We start from the raw sequence: 23,694 nt of genomic DNA on the forward strand, positions 1-23,694 counted from the left end.
GTTACGGTGAACACCTTCACCCAGTTTCTCAGTTTCGCTTTTATGCATCCGAATTCTACCGGTGCGGCTTCTGGCTTATCGGATCTTCCTTAATAGAGTTTGCGTTATCGTTATCTGACGCTGGATGATACGGAAACTTAGTACGCCAGAATCTGCGCGATGCCCAGACGCAATTGTTCCGGTTAACCTGTGGCTTACGCGGGACTATATAATTTAAGCGTTTATACAGCCCCGTAATTAATGGACAGTAATTGATATCAGGTTCGTTTACATTCAGCGGTTCATTGTTGTTCCACGAAATATACGTTCAACGTTGTATGCAAAGGTTTTGTCCTGCGAAATTTTTATCGAAATTCGACACTAGTTCTCGTGGAGTCAAGAATATCAGGCGCTACTTTTAGATTGCACTTTCTAGCAGTCATCAAAGGTAACTCCAACTTTGGAATCTAGACGTATTTTTCTTCTCGATTGTACTACATAGTTAGTATCAATAAGTAGTCTACATTTTACTAAGATTCACGAAATTTTTATTAAACTAACCTTTCCAAGTAACCTAAGTTTTCTTTAAATTACCTTTATTAGATTAGTCACATAATAGCAGCCTTTAACACTAAAACAGACGGGTCACATTGTTCCATCTCAGAACGTTTACTTTGCAAGTGTTTAAATCATGGCATTTGCGAAAAATTGTAAAATAAATTTAAGTATCTATACAGATACAACAATAAGGACTCATATCTCGAGAAACATATTCTAATTTTTACAAAGATTTAGAAATTAGTCACTCCAATTGCTAGTTTCCACAATCCTCACTTCCGATTATACATTTGCGATTTACCTTCGATCATCCTGTAAGTAACATCTTCTCACGTCTATATACTCGAACGAATATCACGTATGAAACTGTCACCGGCGATACCCTCACAGGAAGTTTGATAGTCGTTTCACGCGAGCGGAAAAGTTCTCCGGTGAAACCGAAATTCTACGGGGACCAAGTGCCCGGCGCAGATAAACCGCGGATAGGTAAATTTGTGAAGCAAGCAGAATTTAATTTGCTATTCAATTCGTGGACGTAACGGGCTATCTATCATGCGCATTTCACGGAGCCAGAGAAACCGCTTAACCGTGCGCCAAGCTTTTGACACATTCCTTACTGATCCGCGTGCCTTTGTGCCACCATACGGGCTCGAAAGCCCGCCACGGTGATACCGGTATGATCGATACTGAAGATTTCTGTAACACGCCGGAACTACACGTCCTCCCCCGTTGCGCGAGCACGCATTGTTTCAATTCCAACGCGGTGCCGGCCGGATTAATTTCCGGATGTCTGACTTCGCTTTAATCCCAGATTAAATTGTTCGCGGTGTTTGCGTCTGATATAAACCCGAGTTTGTCCCGTTATTCGTTCATCCTTCTGTTTGCCCCGCGAAATTTATACACAACCGGATCATTACGTTTTATTATGATCGTACGGTTCCCAAGCGTTTTGTCGTCTCTGGAGTTTGCGTTTCGACGGACGCGCTTGTTAGGAGCGTGTGTACATTGGAGTACGAAATAATATTAAATTAATTAGGATAATTCATACGGTTGTAATATTACGAAATTTGGATAGTAGATTGAACGTATACGGTGTATTATTTTAACAATTAGTGTATGATCATTGTGTGTTCCGAAAGGACATTCTTTGAGGAAGGTTACATTTGATGTGGAAATAATGATATCGGAGAGTTGCAGTTCTATACGAGCATTGCGACTATCGGATGCCATAGGGGATGTTTTCTAAGAGATAATTGTAATGGAAATGTTGATTATTATAAGGGCTTCTTTTTGATTGTGAAAAATGAATGGTTAGTAGATATTCCGTCGCAGGTAAGTACATACTGATGTTTTAATAACGCGAGAGAGGATAAGATACTCCGCCCCTTTTTCCTTTCTATGATGGTATCAACGTCAGCCAAGAAACTTTGTAACATGTACCAGAAACGGAAGCCGTTCGTTTAAATTGATCGCGGTAATACAGCCGTCGGCGTCATTGATAACGTAATAAGTGGATAAAATAGAGACGCCCTCGAATTTCCCTCGAATTAAAACGAATCTATAAAATTGTTGGAGGTAAGTTTACTTTCAGTTATTTTGACTTTACACGAAGTAAAAGTAGTAAGTATATACGCAGGTGGCTGTCGGATCGTAATTAACCCTTTGCACTCGAAAGCTGACTCACCACTTGATTTCATACAGTACAACTATAAAATTTGATATTTGATATTATACTTCGTATGTTCCTCAATGTATGTGTGACTTCTCGTCGAGTTAATTTCACAAAATATCGTCTTTATCTCATTAGAAAATGTTAAAATATTTCTAGTTAAAAACTTCCAAGTACAAAGGGTTAACACTATGTTACCGAACAGATCATTTTGACCCATTCCGAACTTCGCGAGGGACATTTCAGAAATTGTTTATATTTTTTTTCTGCGACTTGTATTGACTTTTACCCATACATCTCATAGTTTCATTTATAAAATCACTGTATATAATTATGTCGTTTTTAAAGTTGTTTTCTCAAGAAAATGTGTGATTTTGTTCATGGATGAAATTAATTCTTGTCGGTAGAGATGGGTATATAAAAATATCGGTAAACTTAGTGTTAAACAGAATTACAGTTACGAATAAATATATTTCATTCTGAATAAAATCATCGAGGCATTTTTATTGGTACGGTTTTTAAATAAAAACAAAGAGAAACAAAGCCTAGCGGAGAGGATTAAAAATACTTTGTACATCGTTTCACGGGAGCTTAGGTTTTGGATCTGTCCGCGTCACATCAAACGGAAAAATCCCGCCATGCGGATTCGATTAATCCTCCTCAATATTCGCTCACGTAGTCCGCTGTCACGAATGTTAAAATGTACGAACGGTTGTTCGGTTTTTATTCTTTTCCCTCGTGCCTTTCCGTACAAGAACGACGAGTATTCAGGACTTTTAAATAAACGGAGAAAGAACGGCGCGCAGGAAGTAGGAAAGTTCGATGATCGGGAAGGTACTGCGCTCTGGAAATTCGAATCGCGAATGTATGCATATGTATTATGCACGTCATCGATGCACCGCTGAAAAGTTGATTTATTCCGTGGACAATGCGAAGAACATAAATGGAACGCGTAGCTTAAGCTTCGAATTTTAAATCAGCTTTTTTATAAATCTATTCCGGTGATTATTAAATCAAATAATATATTGTGTTTCTATTCCACTGGTGAACTCAGGGAGTAGCTATTAGAAAACTGCCACAATTTACGCGTTGCCAAATGAAATTCAATTTCCGCGAAGGATCATTTTCGGCGAGCGCAATTTAAAATTAACGACGCGTGCTCGCCGGCAGGTTGGTTTCGCGGACAAATGAATGCCATCGGTGGCTATCGCAGTCCGGAGGTGTGTGCAATTACCAATTATAATTTCACGACGACTAATTGGTAAACAGTAATAATAACAAGGGACGTTCATCGATCACTCGCTCGAAAACGGGTCACGTCAATTACAATAATTGTCAATTCAACGAATCGCAGTCGCGCGTTACTCATTTGCCACGTGAGCAATTGGTGGATTGACACGTTCTCGTCTTTTTTCTATTCTTCTATTTCTCACGTATTTACCTTCAGGATTTGTTATATTATTCATTCAAACATAATATTTTCTCTTATATTTTCACTTTCTTTCGCAAATTTATAATCTGGCTTGTCTTCAATTGATTCTCACGGTTTCTTTATAAATGTTTTACCCCTTCCCCACGATTTTAACATCCTTTAACTCTTTTCATACTTTCCATCTGTTTCCATTGATTTTTTCGAGATTTCGCTTGGATTCGGTTAATCTCCATGCACATTTGTCGACGGAAGCCTCTCCCGAGTTTCTGTGGATGCAATGTCTATTGCTTTACCATTTTCTTCTCATTTTTCTACACGTTCTTGATGTTTCCTCTTCCATGACCCAATACTTTCCAAACTTAATCGTATGGGAAGGCGTTGTAAAATTCCGTGCTGGTGAATTTTTCCCAATTTTCCGGCTGAATTTACAACTCGGATTTTCGGTCAAAGAATCGAAAAAGTTTTTTTATACATGCCCCGGTAGCTTCAATAAGCCAGATTTTCTCGTGAATTTTCGTGCGTTTAAATAGGCATAAATAGAAGCAGTACGAAAACTCTGATTCTTTGCCATCACGATCCCGCTGGCAGCGATAGAGATTCGGAATTCGGATTGAAATGTATTTTTCCACATTTTCGTCGCTTTTATCCTAGATGATAATTCTGAAGATAATGATTCTACGGCCAACGCTACAATTACCAAACAATTACCCTGTCTCATTTACAATCTGTTACAAAGATTAAGGAACGTAATAATATCGTTTCACAGCAAAGTCCTCATAATCCCACTAATTATCAAACAAAAATGCACGACACAAGCTATTTCGACCTGTAATTCCAGCGTTTACTTGTTGCAGCGAAATGCCACAAAGATGGCGACCCGAGTTCTCTGATACCTAACCTCAAAAGTAACAATCTGATAATTTAATCGCTTTAAACCATTACTACACGGTTTTCCCCGTTTAAAACATTCAACGAATCGATTCATATAATCCTCTTTCACAGAAAAGGGATTTCAGAAGTTCCAAAATTTCTCGCGAAGGGTTAACCTTCGTTTTCTCATCCGGCGCTCATTTATCAGTTTTCCATTGGTCACCGAAGGGAGGAAGCGGGGAAACGCGAAAAGAATGACAGGGATGAAAAGTCGAGCACGTTCAGACGCGCGATCCCGTCCGCCCGGAGCACGTATCATTGATAATTTACGATCCTCATCGGATATTCGGCGCAGCCGGTACAAAAGATATTTGCCGCGTGTGGAATGATATATTCGCGGAAGGCCAACGCCGGAATAAAGGATCGACGCTGTCCGTCCAAAGGGGATAGATTCCGGCTGGCTATACGGACAAGTTAAAGAAGACGCCGACGGGTCGCAGCAATTGAGCGGCAGGGCTTCGAGAGGTTAGGCGACCCCAAAGCCAGAAAACCGATTCCCGGCACCGTTCGATCCAGAGCCCTTCACGGATTCCTCGCCTCGATGGAGTCCTGGTAGGGCGCAAAGAGATCGATCGTAGCCCGTGGAAGTGCCGCGCGATTGAATCACTGGCTAAAAAAAAGAAGGAGCCATTTTGTGCCGCTTTCCGCATGGCCGACGCTCGCGAGACCCCGCCGCTCTCTAAATATGCGCATATGCATGTGTATCACCTCAATGAAAGGTCACCGGACTCTGCCATATTGGATCAGCGAGCTGCATCGCAAATAGTAGCTTAAAGGCTCGCTTTGTGGCTAGCCATTTTTGTTCCGTTTTTAGTTGCCTCTTCATTTTTGAAGTTATCTTTCATGGGGACACCCGGCCTCTCCGCTCGATTTTGCGGATTTATTCTTCCGAACGAGATTCCACATTTTTGGATGTTAGTTTTGGAAATCCGTAATGGTTGAAATTGCCACAGAAATATTGAGCGTTTCGCTTATTCTTTCGCGACGAAGGTAAATTCTTCATTCGCATTGCAATCCTTACGTCATGTTATTATTAATTTAGTAAACGTTTCCATTCACCGTCGATGATGTTACGTATTATAATTGTCTTCGAACAATCCAGAAGCATGGCTCGTTAGCGACCACAACGGGGTCAACCCGTTAAAGTCTGTTTTGCGGGATTTCGAGACAAGGAGTACTTTAGCTACATCTGGCAGGTTCTTCGTGTAAAATCAGTTCCGACATTCCGGCAAGATTTTCCGGCGGTTTCGCCGCGCTAACAGTCAATACGCCCATCGTTCCTCCAGACAAACGTTCCAGCTTTCGACGGGCTGCGCTTGTTTTTCAGTTTCCCCGATATTTCCTCTTGCTTGGTCCCGTGTACGATTTCGAAGCCGACATTGGAGAGAAGAGGATAAAACATCCGAGCTCGAACGCCGCGCGCGCCGGCTCCGAGGAATGCGGTCGGGTGTGCGCTTCAGGTGTGATGCGAGATTGATACCGGAAGCTGTTGAGATTGATTTTCGCGTCGCAGAACGGATGATGGCGGCCGAACCCAGCAATCCCCACGGACGGTGCCTACGTAGTACTCAGGACCGTCTGCGAGGACGGCGTCTCTCCATCCCGGATGGAAATAAGTCTGAAAATGAAAGGAGAATACCGACTCCCGTGGGAAATGTAACCTTCTTGTTCCACGTTCCATGAATCTCCCGGTGAGGCCTCTCCCGCGCGGCATTCCGCGTAACACAATGACTGGTTTTCCGGGAAATACGAAATTGGAAAGGAGGATCGGCTTTGGTAACTAGCTAGACCCTGATTACCCTTCGTCTCTCTGTTGATCGTTTTATTGTCCACGGGGCTGGGCTCGGAAAATTGAAACGCAAATTGCGTAAAAGTCCGTTCTAAGGAGCTTTCGTACCTATTTCTAGATGTAAAAGACACCTTGCTATTTATGTTGGGTTCTTATGACCCCTCGATATCTAATTAATGACATTCGCTCATTGATTGGTGCTCGGTTTGGACGTTCAAAGCATTGACGTTAAGAAATTTAAAGGTTGGTTAGTAGTTTGAAATATTTACGGGGGGTTATTTATGATTTTAGTCAATAGTCTGAATGTCGAGGACTTTGAAGTGTTGTTCGTTTGATTTTCAGATAATGGGATAATAGGAATCCTGAGGACTGTTCAATGAGCATTGAAAGGCTAATTAGATAGGATTCGGTTAAGGATGTTCTTAAAACGGGAGAGAAAACACCGGACGCCGCGATGGGAGAGATCAATAAAAGAATGACGTTAAAACTTGGAATTACAGTCCTCAGAATTAGTGAATTGACTAGAATGTACGGGGCATTAGGGAATAATGCCGAGCATTTACTTCCGAGAGCAACGATTTTACGAAATTTTAAAATGAAGCGGTTCATTTTACCGTTCACAGAACAGTTCAATCTTCAAGAAACTCAATTTCTTACGCTATTCATGAGAAGCAAAGGACGTTCCTCAATTCACTTCGAAACTATTCATTTTGAAGTTAGAGCGTGCAGATTATAAGTTATCTCTTTCTACGAAGTTACTTTTTCTCTTTCAGTTTATAAAAGTTGGTATCTTCGAACTTACAAAAATACCACTGTTAATCTGTCTTCTATCGATTTTTTCTATCACATACTAGACCTATCAAACAATTTTGCGATCCGTTATATATAACTAAAATGTAACGCATAGCGTATTGTAACAACTGTTATCTATTTTAATGTAGGTTAATATATACGCAAGTTAAGGTACCTGTGATAATGCCATTTTTAATGTCGAATTTAAAAGGAACGGGGCGTTGATAGTAAATTAATAGATTGAAGATTGGTATATATATTGATAAAAGGTGATCTTCTTAAAAATCGTCATTCGCACAATTCAATTTTCTGAAAATTAGCCGACACGCAATGTGTTAACATTAGTATCACATGTTTCGCTTTTCTATCGAAATCAATGTGTCTGGGCGTCTGTCGAATCGATAATGACAGTGCAGCCAAGCTTAAGCACCGTTCGAAACGTCGAGGTATTGCAAGAACACAAACATTACAAGCCGAAATTACGTGTCCGCGGCAAAGCAAACATGTAATCTCGAAGGACACCGGAAGGAGGAAACCCTTGATAAGCATGTCACGTCAAATTTGATATTTAGCTGAATATTCCAACAAAAAGATGTTCCATCAGTGTAATAAAACGAAAAACATTTCGAATCAGTTAATTAGAAAGAGTTCCGCGACGATTGGATTACGAATAGTTCGCACAGAAAGTCATTCGCTATTCTCGTTCATTGACTCGCTTCTAACTAAAATACATTCCTCATTTTTTATAAAGGATGCAATTTAAATAGAGTTGAAAATGAAATTTCTTTGTAAATTACAATATGAGAATTTTCTTTGGCACGAAGTTTCACAGAGAACTGAGAACTTCCAACATATTCATTCATGAATATACATCTTATATTAGATTTAAATTTCATAAGCCGACCTTAAAAGCTTCAGAATCAAAATACCATCTAATTAAAATTCTAGTTAGCTGTTGCACAGCTCCGAGATTCGATGCTAATATAAATACCCTATCTGGTAATTACATTCGCAAGATGCTTGCAGATTAAATATACAATCATTACAGAAGTTAGCATACAAATTATGCTACATTAAATCTCGTTCGCTACGGTGTCCGTGCAAATTCGTCGTAATTAACTTATCTCCACCAATATCAGAGAACCGAAGATAAAGCGAAGTAAATTTAGAAATGAAACCTGTACCGCTCGGTCGAAGAAAAAAGATGAAGAAAGAAACGACGTGAAACTTAAGGAATAGATCAAAGGGCATCCTCCAGCGGAAGGAACTCCCGACGAGCGTCCTCAACTTTTACAATCCTGAACGTTGGCGACTGTAAAAGCTGAAAATTAAACGAATCGACCCGAATAATAGACTTTCCAGTGGGACGGTTTAAGGACTCTCGCTTTTTAGCGTCCAAAATTACACCGGCAGCGGCAATTGCATCGCTTATCTAACGAATAACGTCCTTTAATTAGCGTTATCTTTTAGAAGCAATTTCACCAGAATTGAGATTTAATTTGTTTTTGTAGACAGCGTAGTCCACGCCAGCGAAAGAGCGGGAAAAGAAGGACACGGAGAGATAGAGGGAGGGGGGATTGCCAAGGGTAAAACAAGAAAAAAAATGGAGAAAAAGAAAACGAGCCGAGCGGACAATACAAAGCCCAGTTTCGGGCAGAGGTGAAATGATAAATTAAACCGAGCACAATAATGTTCGCCGCAAAACAAGACGGCCCCGCCTGCAAAATTATGGAAGTTCCAAGACTAATTGGGAAACTTTTCGCGACAAGCGGAATTCCTCGGCATTGTCTGGACGGTTTGAACCACGCAGTTTTTTCTCTCAATTTGAATGGATATTCTGGCCGTTTGAAACATAACCTGTTCGCTGTTTCTCGACGATTCATAGAAGTCCTATAATTTGACGTTCAAAAGTATAAACTGAAAACACGGGGAAACAGGTTTCGTACGAACTTTCTTCCTCGAAATGAGTTTAGTCGTTATTAATCATAGCGTTGATATCACTAGGTTTTAAGCGAACAATTGGAAAAGGCAATAAAACGTTAAATTAAGAGATAAACTCCAAGGAGTCTAAAACTTTGGGGAATATTAGCGAGCACTCGGAGAGGGGTTGGAGATTATTTGTTTTCCAGAAATCGCGGAACGGAGATACAATGGCACTTGCGATCAGGAAAGTTCCGAGTATAGTTGCTTCTCCCGGTTCGCCGCGGTATCGAGGAATCACTGAAAAAAGAGACGGTTTTCCAGTCGCCGCGGTTTGTTATTTAATCAAAAAAACAAAATCGACAAACTTCATTGCCGGGGCTGCGTTTCTTTCGCGCGGTAACTTCGGGCAAGTTTCTTTGTTTATTGGCCCGACTCGGGCCGACCGGCAAGAAGTATACGGAATTTCTTGACGATAAGTGGCACGGGACTACCGTTCGCTGTTATCGAATCGTTCTTACAGTAAGTTCCTCTGAAAAATTGCCTTTGCTCGAATAATATTGGCTCGGATTGTTTTGTTTCGACGAGCAACGCGGATCTACTTTCAATTATTTACACGAACTGCCCGCGTGGTTCTCTAGAGAAATTCGAGAGGGAAACTCGATGGACAGTCGCGAAATAATACAGTGTACTCGATGGGTATGATAAAAGTGTACGACGGAAAGTTTCCAATGAAATGAAAGAACTAATAAATACTCGACCGAAGAGGAATACTCAATGACTTCCATTAAATAAGAATTTTCTTATTTTTTTTACGCTAGATTCACGAAACCCGTCAATCTGACGGATACTGAATGTTTTAAACATTACTTAGTAGCAGTTCAAGTCGATTTTAATTGATGCAATTATGCGAATAATGTTAAAGTAACTTCAAAGCTATCTATTTCATTTTAACTAATTTCCGCAATCTATCTAAACGAATACGTATTTTTCTAGAACCAATAGAATAAAGTATACAATGAACGTCAGTAAATCTAGTATTAAGGATAACGTGATATCTCAGAACTCGCTGACCTTCAATCTTCCATTTTATTTAATTTTCCACTTTCTATGTAACCAGAAATCCACGATTTGTAATGGCACGGATTAACAGACTCAGTGAAAGTATGAAAATAGAAATAAACGTAACAGAGGAAATATCGCAGAAAGAGATACTATACCATTCCAACGCCATTAAACCATAAAACACTACATGTTCTTCCTAACACACCATCCTGGTCCACGCTGCAAGCACCAGTAACCCTGAACTCCGAAACTTACAATACAATAATGCAATAATGAAAGCCATGCTCCATTATCAAGTGGTTAACAGGCTACTTGTAGGTACAAGATTTTCCAACGGAACTGGTCCGACACGGACGTGATATCGGTGGTCGAACCAGTTCGAAATTCACCAGCCGGTAACAAGACAAACAAGGCAAGAGGTTAGCTTGGCCTGTGGCTAGGAGCCGCAAGATATGTCGCAGACCTAACCGGCTTGTTCTTCGCTGCGTCGAGCACCATGTAACCAGCTTCTTGGTACGAGCTCCGTCAAAGTCCTCTGTCTCGGCTTTAACTATATACTGTCCTTAAGTTCCACAGCGCACAGTCGACTCGCTTCCACGAGTCAAAGTTCACGTTCTATCCGGTCCCTTCCCTTCCCCTTCTGTCGAAGTGGCGGCTCCTCTTTCCGTTTCTCTTATTTCAGCACTGATCTGATTGTCTCTGTCGTGCTCGCCGACTCCCCAAGGCGACAGCCTTTAAACTCGACGCGACTGACTTCGCCGTCACTCGGAGCACTAGATATCAGAACCAAACGTTCTTCGCGACAGGTACTTGGCCCGTGTTCAACCAGCGACATCCCATGTCTGTTTAACGTCTTTGGGGATGAAATACGCGGCCGAATTCGGTTTAACTTAAAGGGGTAGAAAGGCGAATGGGACACGTTGTGTCTTCACGATGAAGTTGATTTCTGGAGGCGAACACCTTCCTAGGCAATCATTCTATTGAAGTTATGAAGGTTTTGTAGGGTTTGCTGGGTAATTCTTCAGCGAAGAAGGAAAAGAGGGAAAGTAATAATTAATACGAGGAACAGTGGTGTAGGAATATTATTCATGGCCATCAGTTTTCTCAAGTAGAAGAAGTAAATACATTATCGAACTCTAATATGAAATTTTAACCCTTAATGGAGCAATGCCATAAGCGGCATGGCACTTTTGCTTTGGTTCAGAGTATATTGTATATTATTGTTGTAGTGTTCATAATTAACGCGTTAATTGTGTTAGATCACTTCTGTGAATTTATTAAGAGTTAACAAATAGAGTTATAGTGTTACAGTTAACAAATAGAGTTATAGTGTTACAGTTAACACTATACCTACCAGATGGGTCAAAATCACTCATTCTTGATTTTTTCTTTATACAATTATTAAGAAGTTAACGATATTTCTCTGAGAAATTATTCAAGAAACTGATTTATCAATACTCATTCTTGAAGTTTCTACAGAATAATCTCAAAAAGTCAATGTAACTGCTCGGTAGTTCAGTGTTAAGTACGTTCACCGTTGAAATATTTAACACGTTGAATGTCATGGGGGTAAACTATTTGAGAACATTTCTATATTCTAAATAATGCTACCTAATGTGGTGACATTCAACTAAATCAACGCGCAATAATAACAATGCAATTCAATCGTGTTAAGACTACATACAATTAAGAAATAACCCTCATCGTCCCGTTTGCATAGTCAAGGAACATTTAGTTTTTACAACAGTAGAGAAAAAGGCCCGGACACATTAAATAAAACCCTAACCATTCGAGACACCATAAAACAAACAAATTAAGTTCATTCGAAAATCTCGATTCGAACAAAACGTAACGCGAACACGCGACCACTGCTCCACCGACGAATCCAGGTGCCCAAGATTAATTTGGCGGGCATCACGCGTACGGTCTACGTAAATTCACGAAAACATTCGAGTCGCGAACAAGCGTCGACCCGTCGATCGTAGCGTAGCAATTTCTGGTTCTGCGAACCGGAACTGTTAGCGCATACAAAGACATTTTCAATACACAAAGGACGGCTTAGCTTCACGACACCCTAACGGTATTCCACACTCCTACTGACGATACCTGACTTGACCTGTCCGACTTACCCTACAAGGCGTGACCACAAGACAGCAGATTCAACCCCCAACAACTTCATTGGACGAAAATATTTCCCACTTTTAACATACACATGAAACAGTACACACCCTCATCTCCACAATTAGTATAAGACACGCTCGATTGTACAAATTAGCATCATCAAAGACATCATTAAATTATCATCAAGACAGCGATATCACAGTAACATCATAGTATTAGGACAAGTTTTATCAACAACAAAATAAAGGGACACACAATCCGATAAATCAAGTCAAGCCTTGTTAATTATTTAAAACTTACTCAGTACGCCAGTGTAACCCAGTTACAATAAATATCTGGTCTTACAAACCAGATACGTAAAATTAACAACTTCTTTGGTCCATTGACCTATATTACACATTAACAAATCGAATGATTTAATATTATGTTTTTCCCATTTCGTGTATTTTGTTCTATGAAATCGCGCGACATTCAACCTGTTAACAATAAATCCTAGTAAACTTAATACACTGCAATGCTTTCTGATAAAAGTAGCAAACACCGAATGCAATTATCTAAATCACGCTTCTTCCCTTCGGAACAAGGCCTTGTATTTAAAAGTCCCATCCCATGCTCTGCAATTTATTATCGAAGCATTGTTGCCGGCTTCGATAATTCAAATAATTGCCATAAACCGCGACTGCATCTCGACATAAATTCACCTGAATATCCACGGACCGCCGGAATCCCGGCAATGAAAAAAAACCCGGCTCGATATCCGAACAATTTTTTCTGCTTAGCCGGCCGAGTTTTTGCGCAACTTAATCGAGCCGCGCTCCTCGTTACCAGCACGACGAAGACCCTCGAGTATTCCGGGTATTCGCGGTGTCGAAGGGTTGCTGTATCTAGTCCGAAGGGAGTCTAAAAAGAGATCCGCCTGCTGAATGACGATTATCCGTCAGCGACGCAGCTACGAAGGTTACAAATACCCCCGGGCACCCTTCCGAGCAGGGGTAACGCGGTCCTTGTTCCACCATCCCCTAGACGACGCCCCATTCATTGTGAATTAAACGTGAAGACGACCTAATGAAAGTCACCGCCTGGTCCCCACGCACCCCCTGTTCAGTCGCGAGTGTTAGATTCCACCCTTTCACGCGCTCGTCAGCCATTTTTCCGCGAATTCTTCAACTCAGAAAACATGCTCTATTGTATTTCTACACGGTAGATCCGTGTAATATAAATTCGTGTGAAACAATGTATCGCGGCTATAGAAAAATAGAGATTGATTTCAGATTTGAAGTGAATTATAAGTCGATTAAAGTCTCGATAGATTCTCGATTCTCGAAAATCTTGAAGTTTCTATAGAGGAAATGTCAGAAAGTTAATTTCACTGCTCGGTAGTGTTAACGCTTTGCACTCGAAAGTTTTTCACTGGAAATATTCAATATTTTTCGATGAGATATAGACGTCACTGTTTGGAACTAATTTAATGATCATTCACAGGTGAATTAAGTAACAGAGCTATTTTATTTGAATATTTCACATAGGAATACAAAGATTAATTTAAAATACTGAATATTTATCTTCGTAATTTTGCTATGTCAAATTAAGTCGTGACTGAGAGTCACCTCTCGAGTAGGTGAAATACTGAAACAGAATCTTTCTTATTAACTTATGCTTTCTCATTACTTAGTTTTGAAGAATGTCGTCTATATCTCATCGGAAAATGTTGAGTGTATCTAATGGAAAACTTTCGACTGCGAAGGTTTAAGAGTCAACTGGAAGTTTCAGAGACAACTGACAGTTTTATTTCGGTTGAAATAGACTCTTTTAGTGTCTGATTATGTTCGAATTTGTTGGTAATGGCTGAACATCGTAGCAAGTTCTTTATTGCGAAGAATTCAATGGATTATATAGGCGGCAATTTTAATAGGAATCATTTGAAAGGGTCGCGACAAATATTCCACCATTATGTAACACGAATTGAAGACAGAATGAAATTTTTATCGTCCGTGGGGTAACTCGAACGACTTCGCGTCGACTCCTCCCTTTTGGCTCGAGGCGTCTTAAACATGCAAAGGAAGTTTCTTCATAAAACGGCAACGCCCTTCTTAATTCCTTGTTTCCTTCGTGGGTGCATTTTCATCGTAGTAATCGTGAAAACGCCTCGAGCGGAGGAGGGTTGGCCGGATATAGGAAATCGCGTCGTAAAAGAGGATGCGACTAGAAAATCAGGGACTTGTCACGTCTACGTGTTGCGTATTTCCTGGGCCAAAGATTCACGTCTATAACATTGTATATATCTACGAAATATCACAAAATCTCAGTTAAATCAATTTTATCATTCAATTGAAGAATTTATTGAAGCTTTACGCTAAAACTACCGAGCAATTCGAGTGACTTATTTCGAATTCCATATAAAAATTAGAACAATACGTTTCATGATATTCAAACGGTCTCTTAGTCTTGTATCTGTCGAAATTTAATTGAAAATCTTTCACAGAAACTCCTTCATAATTTAAATACTTGCAGAATAAAAATTCTCAAATGGGACAATTTCACCCATTCGGTGGTTTCAGTGTCAAGAAAGAGTATAAGGATAAAATTCAAATGAAACGTGTTAGCGACTTGGTCTAAAAATCCGGAACATCTTAATAGTTCCTCGAATTATCATATTATTCAGAAACATTTTGTTTCCCATTCGTGCATTGTTCGATAGAGAAATAAATGTAACTGTTGCTGCGAGCTGCACGCGACAGTTATAAATAGCGGACATTGAATTCCAGAAGTTGCACCGAGGAATTATATTTAGACTGAATCGTGATTCCTCCACGCCAAACTGATCGATGCCTGACAATTAGAGAAGTCTCGTGGCATCCTTCACGGCGGTTGACTGCCACAGTAGTCGCATTCGTGGCTTGAATGGAATCGAGACCGCACACGATTAAGTTCTCCCCCGGCCGTGTTATCCGATTGTCTAAGTGGTATCTCGTTTCATCCCCATTCTTGTTTTTCGTCTCTGTCTGTTAGGAAATGTTCCTTCTGTTTAGGACTACGAGGATGAACTACCCAGGCTGACGGTTGCAGAACAATCAATTGGTTCTAATTGAAATTAGTCGGAACGATTCATAGTTCATCGAAAGATTCGGAACCGATTAAATAACTTCGTTGAAGCGTTAAAGCTATTAGAACCTGTGGTTGGTATATACCTGACCTGCTGTATTAATAATTCTCTCGTATCTTTGAGTGGTTGATGTTTCTTTAGATACCTTCAAATCATTTTGTATTGCATTTCATTGTCTCATACTAATGGAAAGCTATGATCATTTTAAAGGGTTAAATTGACCCACTTCAAAAGTATTTGAATTATGAAGACGTTTTTGCGAAAGATTTTCAACTAAATTTGTATATTTGCATAGATACACTGCTAGGAGACTCTTCGAATCTCAAAAAACATATTGTTCTAATTTATATAAAAAACTGGAAATAAGTCACTGTAATTGCTTGGTAGTTTTAGCGTTATAATGTACTTCTCAGAATATATTTAAATAAAGAACATAAATAACTCTCTATTTTGTACAATTTCCTTTCTTTAACCGTGACGCGACAAGTAACAAGTAACAACAAGTATTTCTGTCGCCCAGAAATAGAAAATTACTCGGACGATCGAATCGCAATCTGTGCGCGTTAATCATTGCCATCGTCGGTATTAAAAATGAAAATAATGGTCCGCGGGCTGAATTCTGTCCACCAATTACAGGGCGATCGATATCCGGCAATCATCCTCCGGGGGACCGTTCAAACATTTCGAAATTCTCGATCGCCAAGGCTCGTCTAATAATTAAACAACCGCGTAATTGTCCGGATTTAAAGTGTTCGATGTCATCGTCCGATCGTTTCAACTGTCAGCGCGACTCGCCGGCGAGATTTCGTAATAATTGACGAAGCCGCGGCGTAAACGTCACAAATTCTGACGCGTCGAAAGGGTTGGGGGGGGGGGGGGGGGGGGCATCGTGATGAAGGATTAATCGATCACAGTCAATCGCAATAATGCACCAAAGGCGAAGCGACGCGCGGCTGTCGCTCTGTGACGCCACGTTTGCCAAGGAAGATCCAACTGTAGCAGGAAACGAAGGGCTTCTGTTGGCATTTCAATAGGTCTATGCACAAATGAACCTTGAGCCCATTGATTTACTCGGATCGATTAGGATTACTCACGCAGGTCCTGAATATTCACCGTAATGTTACGAGATATTGAGATTGCCTCGAGGACAAAGCAGTTAAGAAAGTAGAAGCTTCAAGTATATTTCGTATTTTATTCCATTCTTTTATTTAGAAACAAAATATATTACAGTACAGCTCTCACGACTGTTGCCGCGACCACCAAGTTACATGTATCATCAGTTGCTAGGAATCTGGCACTCATGACGTAGGGGCGGAGAGAGTCGCTTCGAGAAATCCAATTGCGAGTGTGGAGATAACTCTCCGCGCCCCCTGTCGCGTGACTCGATTGGTGGGCGTGAGCGCCCCAGCCAATCAGGTGTGCGCCTTCGAATCTGACCACTCAGACGAGAGTGCCAGGTTCGCTGCAACGGACGGTACACAGCGGCAAGAAGACTTCCACTCAGGATGCTCGCATCCATAACTATAGAACAGTTGATGTTATTGGTCGAGCCACGTGACGCAGAAAGCATACGTAACAGAATGCGACAGACTGAGATGTAACAATCAGTTTCTGAGCTGAAACGAAAGAACCGCGATCGCGCTTCTCCAGTATACTGCCTAAAAGTTTATCCCTCTTCCTAATTATTTATATCTATTTTTGTTAGTAGCTTAAAAATGGAAGAACAGAACGATTGCACTATTTAGAATATTTTTACGTAAAAATAGAAAAGCGTCATTCAACTTCTAAGCTGAAACGGAAGAACCGCGATCGCATAGCTAAAGAAATTTCCGACCGGCTTTTAGCAAACCCGTGGCACACAAACGATTAAAAAGAATCGCGTCATAATCTACGAGAGATACGTATGCAACTGTTCTAAATTATACAATAATTGATTGAATTAATTCACCGATGAAATAATATTTGGATGCGGCTCACAGCGGTTTGTCAAGAGTATTTAACCGCAACGCGCTTTCCTTTACCCGAGTCCAATCCGCACACGAAGATCCGGTGCGGTTTTGTTCCTCTGTAGGTGTCGTATTTAGTTAGGTTCACATATGTAACGAGGTGGAAACTAGAGATCGCGCGTAACGCCTACGCGGTGTCCGGGGCGAGGGAAGACACCTCTCGCATTCGGTAGCAGCGCCGGGCAGCGGCGGACGCTGTTCAATGCATTAATCCAGCAAATTTCGAATTTCGAAGTGTTGCCCTTTGATCTTCGTGGGCGAGCCTATACCGTGTACATAGATTCGAACGGGATTGGTGGATTTGCACCTAAAGCGCCGCTGTATTTGCCCGCAAAGGGAGATTCGATTGAAGACGGATGGAGTATGCAGATGGGGCGCAACGCGCGCGCTCAGTGATTCGTGGTTTCCCAATGTCCGAAAATGACGCGGGCATTGTTCGCGTGTGTCCCGTTGGAAACGATTACGCCCGATCACGTTTTTGCACGATAGACACGCAGAACATACACTGTATCTATACAGAAATAGATATTTGGTTGTAGAACAATCGATGAAATAATATGATACACCGCATGAAAATTCATGTTAGGATTCAGGGAATTGCGTTGAATCGAACGACCGCGTAAAAGAGAAATAATTCAAGTCGAATCAAAATCGCGTGAAAATAGAGACGGATATACGTGCATCGGGGTTTTGTTTCACACGATCTTTGTTATGAGAAGTATTCTCTCGAAATTGTTGGAATTATTTGAATGTTTAACGCTAAAACGATAGGTAAATTGATATACTGAAATTTCCTCTGTAGAAAATCCAAGAGTGCATATATTGGAACTTTAATTGATTTACCATTCAGTTTGCGTATTGCTAAATCAATTTCTTTAATCATTTCTGAGAGAAATTTCTGTTATATTTTAATCATTTCAAAAGAAAGAAATCGGGAAATCAGTTAATTGCTAGAAGCACCGAATGATTCACTTATTATTATAACCCTATGCACTCTAGAGGTGACTCTCATTCGCCCCTTGATTTAATATAACAAAATTGTTAAATCTTATAAAGAATATTAAATTTTGTGTAATGCATCAATACATGAAGCGTTGAAGCAGAATATCTTTCTTACTGACTTGTTCTCTCATTACTTAGTCGCAAACAATGTCGTTCATATCTCATCGGAAAATGTTGAGTATATCCAGTGAAAAACTTTCGACTGCAAAGGAATAACAACTCGAATCTTTACGAGGAAATGATCATATTGTCAATTTAATACACAGGTAAAGGTGCACACGTTTATTAACCATAATATTGGAGAACAATGAATACCATCAAAAGCGTGATTTGTCTTTTAATTCTCCGGCAGTAAGAAATTGAATTCGGTGAAACAACGTTCTATTATTCGTCAGCATATATACCTGACAAATGTTCCCGTCCCTGGTTTCCATACATTTAACCAACAAATACTCCACGGGTGGGTCCGGTGTTCGACGGCGCGCGCTAAAAGCCGCGTTAACGGAAGTTCATAAAGACTAATATCCCCACGCAACTTGTGCCCCAATAAAAGCTAACGCATTTGCAAAGGCGGAGGGTAAACTGAAACATAAACAGCGGCCACGCCGAGCTCGAACATTCGAAGGGTGCGCGGCGGAGAGGGAGCTTCTGTAAACCGAAACCCGAAAGTATCAATATTCGAGAACCATTAAAAAATCAAAAAACGAAGTCTCTGGAAGTAATTACCTCGGCAAACGAAAACTCGACAGAAAAGTGTACACTCGTGCAATTTCTCCGTTAACGAGGAAAAAAGCTGATACAAAATGTTCAAACCAACATCGAACACTGATTCCGAGAGATTCTTACAACTCCCACTGTCTTCTACCTCCAGCAATAATACCGACGAGAAGCAGAAGAATTCAGACTACACCATTAGAAAACCAACTGAGTAATTTCCCCAAGTCCACCCAGAAAACGAAACATAAAACAACCACCAAGCGTCCATCTCAAAGTTCGAAACTCTCCATTATACCTGAACGTAGCCACAGGAACGGCGGAAATTTGCCCATAAAACTGTTACCATTTAAAAAACAAAGGTACTTACCCATATGGTAGAGCACCAAGTTGTTCGTAGTCCTATTATACTTCTGGAAAGCCCGGTTCGTTGGCGCGAACACGGTCACGTGACGGTACATCAGGGTAGAGTTGGCCACGGGGCTGGCCTCCAGGAGCTGATAAAACTGCAACAAAAGGCAAATGAACGCCGTTAGTTATCGCGTAAACGTCGCAATGTCTAGCCAGGCGTGATGCTTGAAACTTCCCAGCCCACGTTCCCTCTCCTCGTCGCAATTAGACAAGGAAAAGGGAATCGATTTCCCGTCAGCCGAGGGAAGGGGGACAGGCAGGACAGCGGACGTATTTTCGCGCGGGGTACTAATACGCGGATCAAGTCACGGCGGATTAAGTGCGCGACTGTACGTGCCGAATTAGTGATTCACGTTCCGAGCTGCGAGGGCAAAGGCGTTTAATCCGCCGCGTCGAATCAAATTTCCCGGGGTCTTTCGTCTGCTCTCAGCCCCCAACGCCGAAAATTTGCACAAAGGAAGCTCGTTAGTTATCAATGCGTAATTAACCCTGGCCGATCCGTTGCAGAGTGTCGGGCCGAGCGACGAGTTCGTTCTTCGCGCGCGAAATCGCGAAGACAACGGGGGAAAAAATGGTAAACTAGGAACGCGCGGAGACGAATACGTTTTTACGCGGAAACGGAATTACAGAGGACCTTTCATTAGGCTCTTGGAAACGTTCGTCGACTTCTTGCTGGTTATAAGCCGAGAGTCTTACGGCTCCTGAGAAATTTCAGCCGGGGACGCGTTGCTTGGAGAAGGTGAAAATAACGGTGGTTGAAAATACTTGCAGTGCTTTCATAGAGGGTGACTCGCTTAGGTTTGATATAATAACAGCGGGCCCCCTTCTCTCTCTTGGTTCTTGCTTTAGTTTTGAAAATCCTTTGACAGCCCTCGCGTTTCGAGAGAATCGTTTTCTTTGGACTTTCGTTTTCCTTCTTGGAAGTCTTGATTGGTAGTCCGCCGATTTCAATGTAGTTTGGGGTGGAAACGTTTGTTTGACACTAAACCTACCGGGTAGTTACATTGACTTTTTAAAATTCCTCTATAGCAACTTCAAGAGTGCATTTATCGAGACTTTCATTGATTTATGATTCAGTTTGCGTATTGATAAGTCGCGTATTGCTAAATCGTATTGAATAATTTCTCAGAGAAATATCTGTTATCTTTTTAACCCTTTGCACTGGAGAGGTGACTCTCACTCACCGCTTGATTTAATACAACAAAACTATGAAGTTGAATATTTAATATTTTAAATGAAACTTTATATTGCTATATGAAATACTGAAATAAAATAGCTTTGTTGCTTAATTTACCTGTGAATTACCGTTAAATTAGTTTCAAACAATCTCGTCTATGTCTTATCAGAAAATGTTAAATATTTTCAGTGGAAATCGATCAAAGTGTTAATAATTTCAAAAACAAGTCAGGAATGGGTCACTTTGACACGTCTGGTATAGTGTTGAAGCTGTTTTGAGAACTAGTTGCTTTCACTTTTCTTTTCTCTCGTTGTAAATCTCGATTGTTAATCTAGCAATTTTAATGTACTCCGGTTTAACACGATTCATGTACAGCTGAATTCTACTTCTTGATTCCAGCGAGTATACTTTTGTCAAGAATGCTTTTTACAGTTTCTAATCATAGGACAAATGGAAGGATTGACGCACACAGGAGAATCGTCTAGCTCTGTCAAAGAGAAGAAGTGAAATTTTACGAAGAGAACTTTAACGGTATGACGTGGATACATTGAATACAGTGCAATCCTTTTTCTCAGTTCGAATTCACGGTTTCTCTCTTTAAAAGCAACTGCTGTGCTCCACCGGCTGGGAAGCCGCGGATGCTCTGGCTTTCACGATTCTATATCAAATTGTTGCCAGTGGAATAGACTTTGATTTATACAACTTAGTTTGCTTTGAGTACCGTACCTCTCGGCGCAATTTCAAAGGGGATTCCGACTCTTTATCCGGCGTTATTCTATGCTTCCCGCTAAGCTATTTATTGACTTCTTCTCCCGCGAATAGAGCGGGTTCCGCAGAGACGCATGTTCCCGATGCAAGGTCAAATTCAAGGCGATTTTCGTGACCGGAATCGAATCGACGATATATTCGTCGGTGCACAGAGAAAATGTTACTCTCGGATACAAGAAACAATGATAATGGCCTCGTGAAGTATACGGTTGCATGATCTACAAAGGGGGATCTTTCTTTTATATGCATGTTATCTTCAATTTTGCTACGTGTATGCATTAATAAAAATGGAAATTAATCTTTTATATTATAATATCTAGTGGAACTCGTGATACAATTTTCAAATTGAATTTCAAATGTATGAACATTATTTCTGTCTTTCAAGCTGATATTAAAACTTACTTTCCCTTGTCTTTTAATCTTTATGGTAAATATAGACTAACCGAATTAAGGTGGGATTATCTTTTTAGGATTGTCTTTTATAGATAATTGTTAAATATATAACAGCTTCAAAGGTAGTTGCGAAAGTAACCGCGAGGAAAGAGGTTAATGTACCTTAACAAAATATCATTGGAATTTAAAAAGATGAATTTCTATTTATAGAAATTGGAAAATTCATCTAATCGTTTGAATTATAGACGCAATGTCAGATTCGAAATGTCAGATAATAGGTAAATGTTTCCAGTTAATTGTGGAGTACATGCGATTATGAAGCACCCTCGAGAAATGCATCGTTGATAATTGTCGATCTCGTGGACCGGATTATTACATAACGAGCTAACAAGATTTGTCAATTTTTTGCGCGATAACGCAGGGCCAGCAGGCCAACTAATTATTTTTCTCGTCTAACAAGCAACGACCAATTGAATTTGTAGTTAAATCGATTGATGGGCGGCCAAGGTTGGACCCAGCTATTAGCCAGTTTAATTAGCATGTCCCAAGGGTCCGGAAATAGGGCAGCCGTAACGACGTTTACCAGCGTCGTCGCAACGTTCGAACGTGTACGCCGAGTTTGATGACTCGGAAAACTTTGAAACATTAAAGAAACTCTCAAGATGCTAAAAGTTTGTTAAACACAAGAACACTAAAAAAAAGAAAAATTGTACCTGTGCTCTCGCGATAATTAATAAAACTAAACTGTTTTAGTAGTCAGAGTGATTTCCTTTCAGATTACACAAATTCCGAAATATTCTCTCAATAAAAAATACCTTTATCGTTTACGATTTCTGTAATTACGACTGATGATTGATTCCTTTAGAGTCTTCCTTGAGAGATATATAATATAAAAATTAGTCTAACAATAAATCGTCGTCGGAAGATGTAATAACAACGATGAAATGAGGTTGGTTAGACTACCGAAATTCAGATATTGCAAATGGAGTGACAGTAACGTGTGCAGGCCTCGAGGAAACTCCGTAAACAGTTCAACAGGTTCAAAGCGGAATCCTGTTCCGCGTTGATACTTGTTTCTCCTGAAAATAAAATGGACAGACGTGTAAATTGCATCGGATACGTAAGTAGATTTCATCGTTCAAATTTTGTAATGCCTCGAGCCGGTGAAACAGACTTTAGAGAGGAGAAAATCGAGGTACAAATGGAATCAAGGTGATTCTTCCTGCGCAGATAAGATGAGATCGTCGAATCGTTCTCCGCGAAGCAATATGCATCGAGTTTTATGGTATCGATACGGGGACGCTATTTCCGAGATTAAGATTTGCCATATAGCTGCTGACCCCGGGGTAAAAACATTTGATAACCCCACCAACTGCAGTTTTAATGAAATGGATCACGACATTCAGTGATTCAACATTTATATGCATCTGAACTATCAATTACTGTTACTTATTTACGCGAGATCTTTATTTTAATTAATTTCCGATGCATTGAACTGTAACAACGACTTTAAACAGAATCACAAAATTTTCACAATTTGACAGTCATTATCTGTTTCTTTAACATTAAATCTACCAAGTAGATAACCGACTTTTTGAAATTCTGTAGAAACTTCAAGAGTGCGTCCACTGAAACTTTAATTGATTTATAATTCACTTTGCGTATTACTAAATCGATTTCTCGAATAATTTCTCAGAAAAACATCTGTTATTTTTATAATAGCAAAATGAAGAAATCAGGAATGAGTAATTTTGAGCAGTCTGGTAGTTTTAGTATTAACGAGATACAGAATTACGAATTCGATGATTGTAAATTTTAAATCTTTTCTGAAAGCAGATACTAATTTTCACTGTTTCTACTAGGTT

At 40.3% G+C, this 23,694-nt stretch overlaps 1 protein-coding gene across 3 annotated transcripts in view; it reads right to left on the reverse strand.

Annotated features, from left to right (window-relative positions):
* The window catches only part of Fas1 (fasciclin 1 Fas1 domain-containing), a 407,539-nt gene that overhangs the window by 111,969 nt on the left and 271,876 nt on the right, over positions 1-23,694 (reverse strand). For all 3 annotated transcript variants that reach the window (XM_076366367.1, XM_076366368.1, XM_031984244.2), the window contains exon 2: positions 19,451-19,586. In XM_076366367.1, coding sequence (XP_076222482.1) covers positions 19,451-19,586 — 136 coding nt within the window. The remainder of the gene's footprint in view (positions 1-19,450; positions 19,587-23,694) is intronic.

This window comes from Nomia melanderi, chromosome 3 (genome assembly GCF_051020985.1).
Source record: "Nomia melanderi isolate GNS246 chromosome 3, iyNomMela1, whole genome shotgun sequence".
Classification (NCBI taxonomy): Eukaryota; Metazoa; Arthropoda; class Insecta; order Hymenoptera; family Halictidae; genus Nomia; species Nomia melanderi.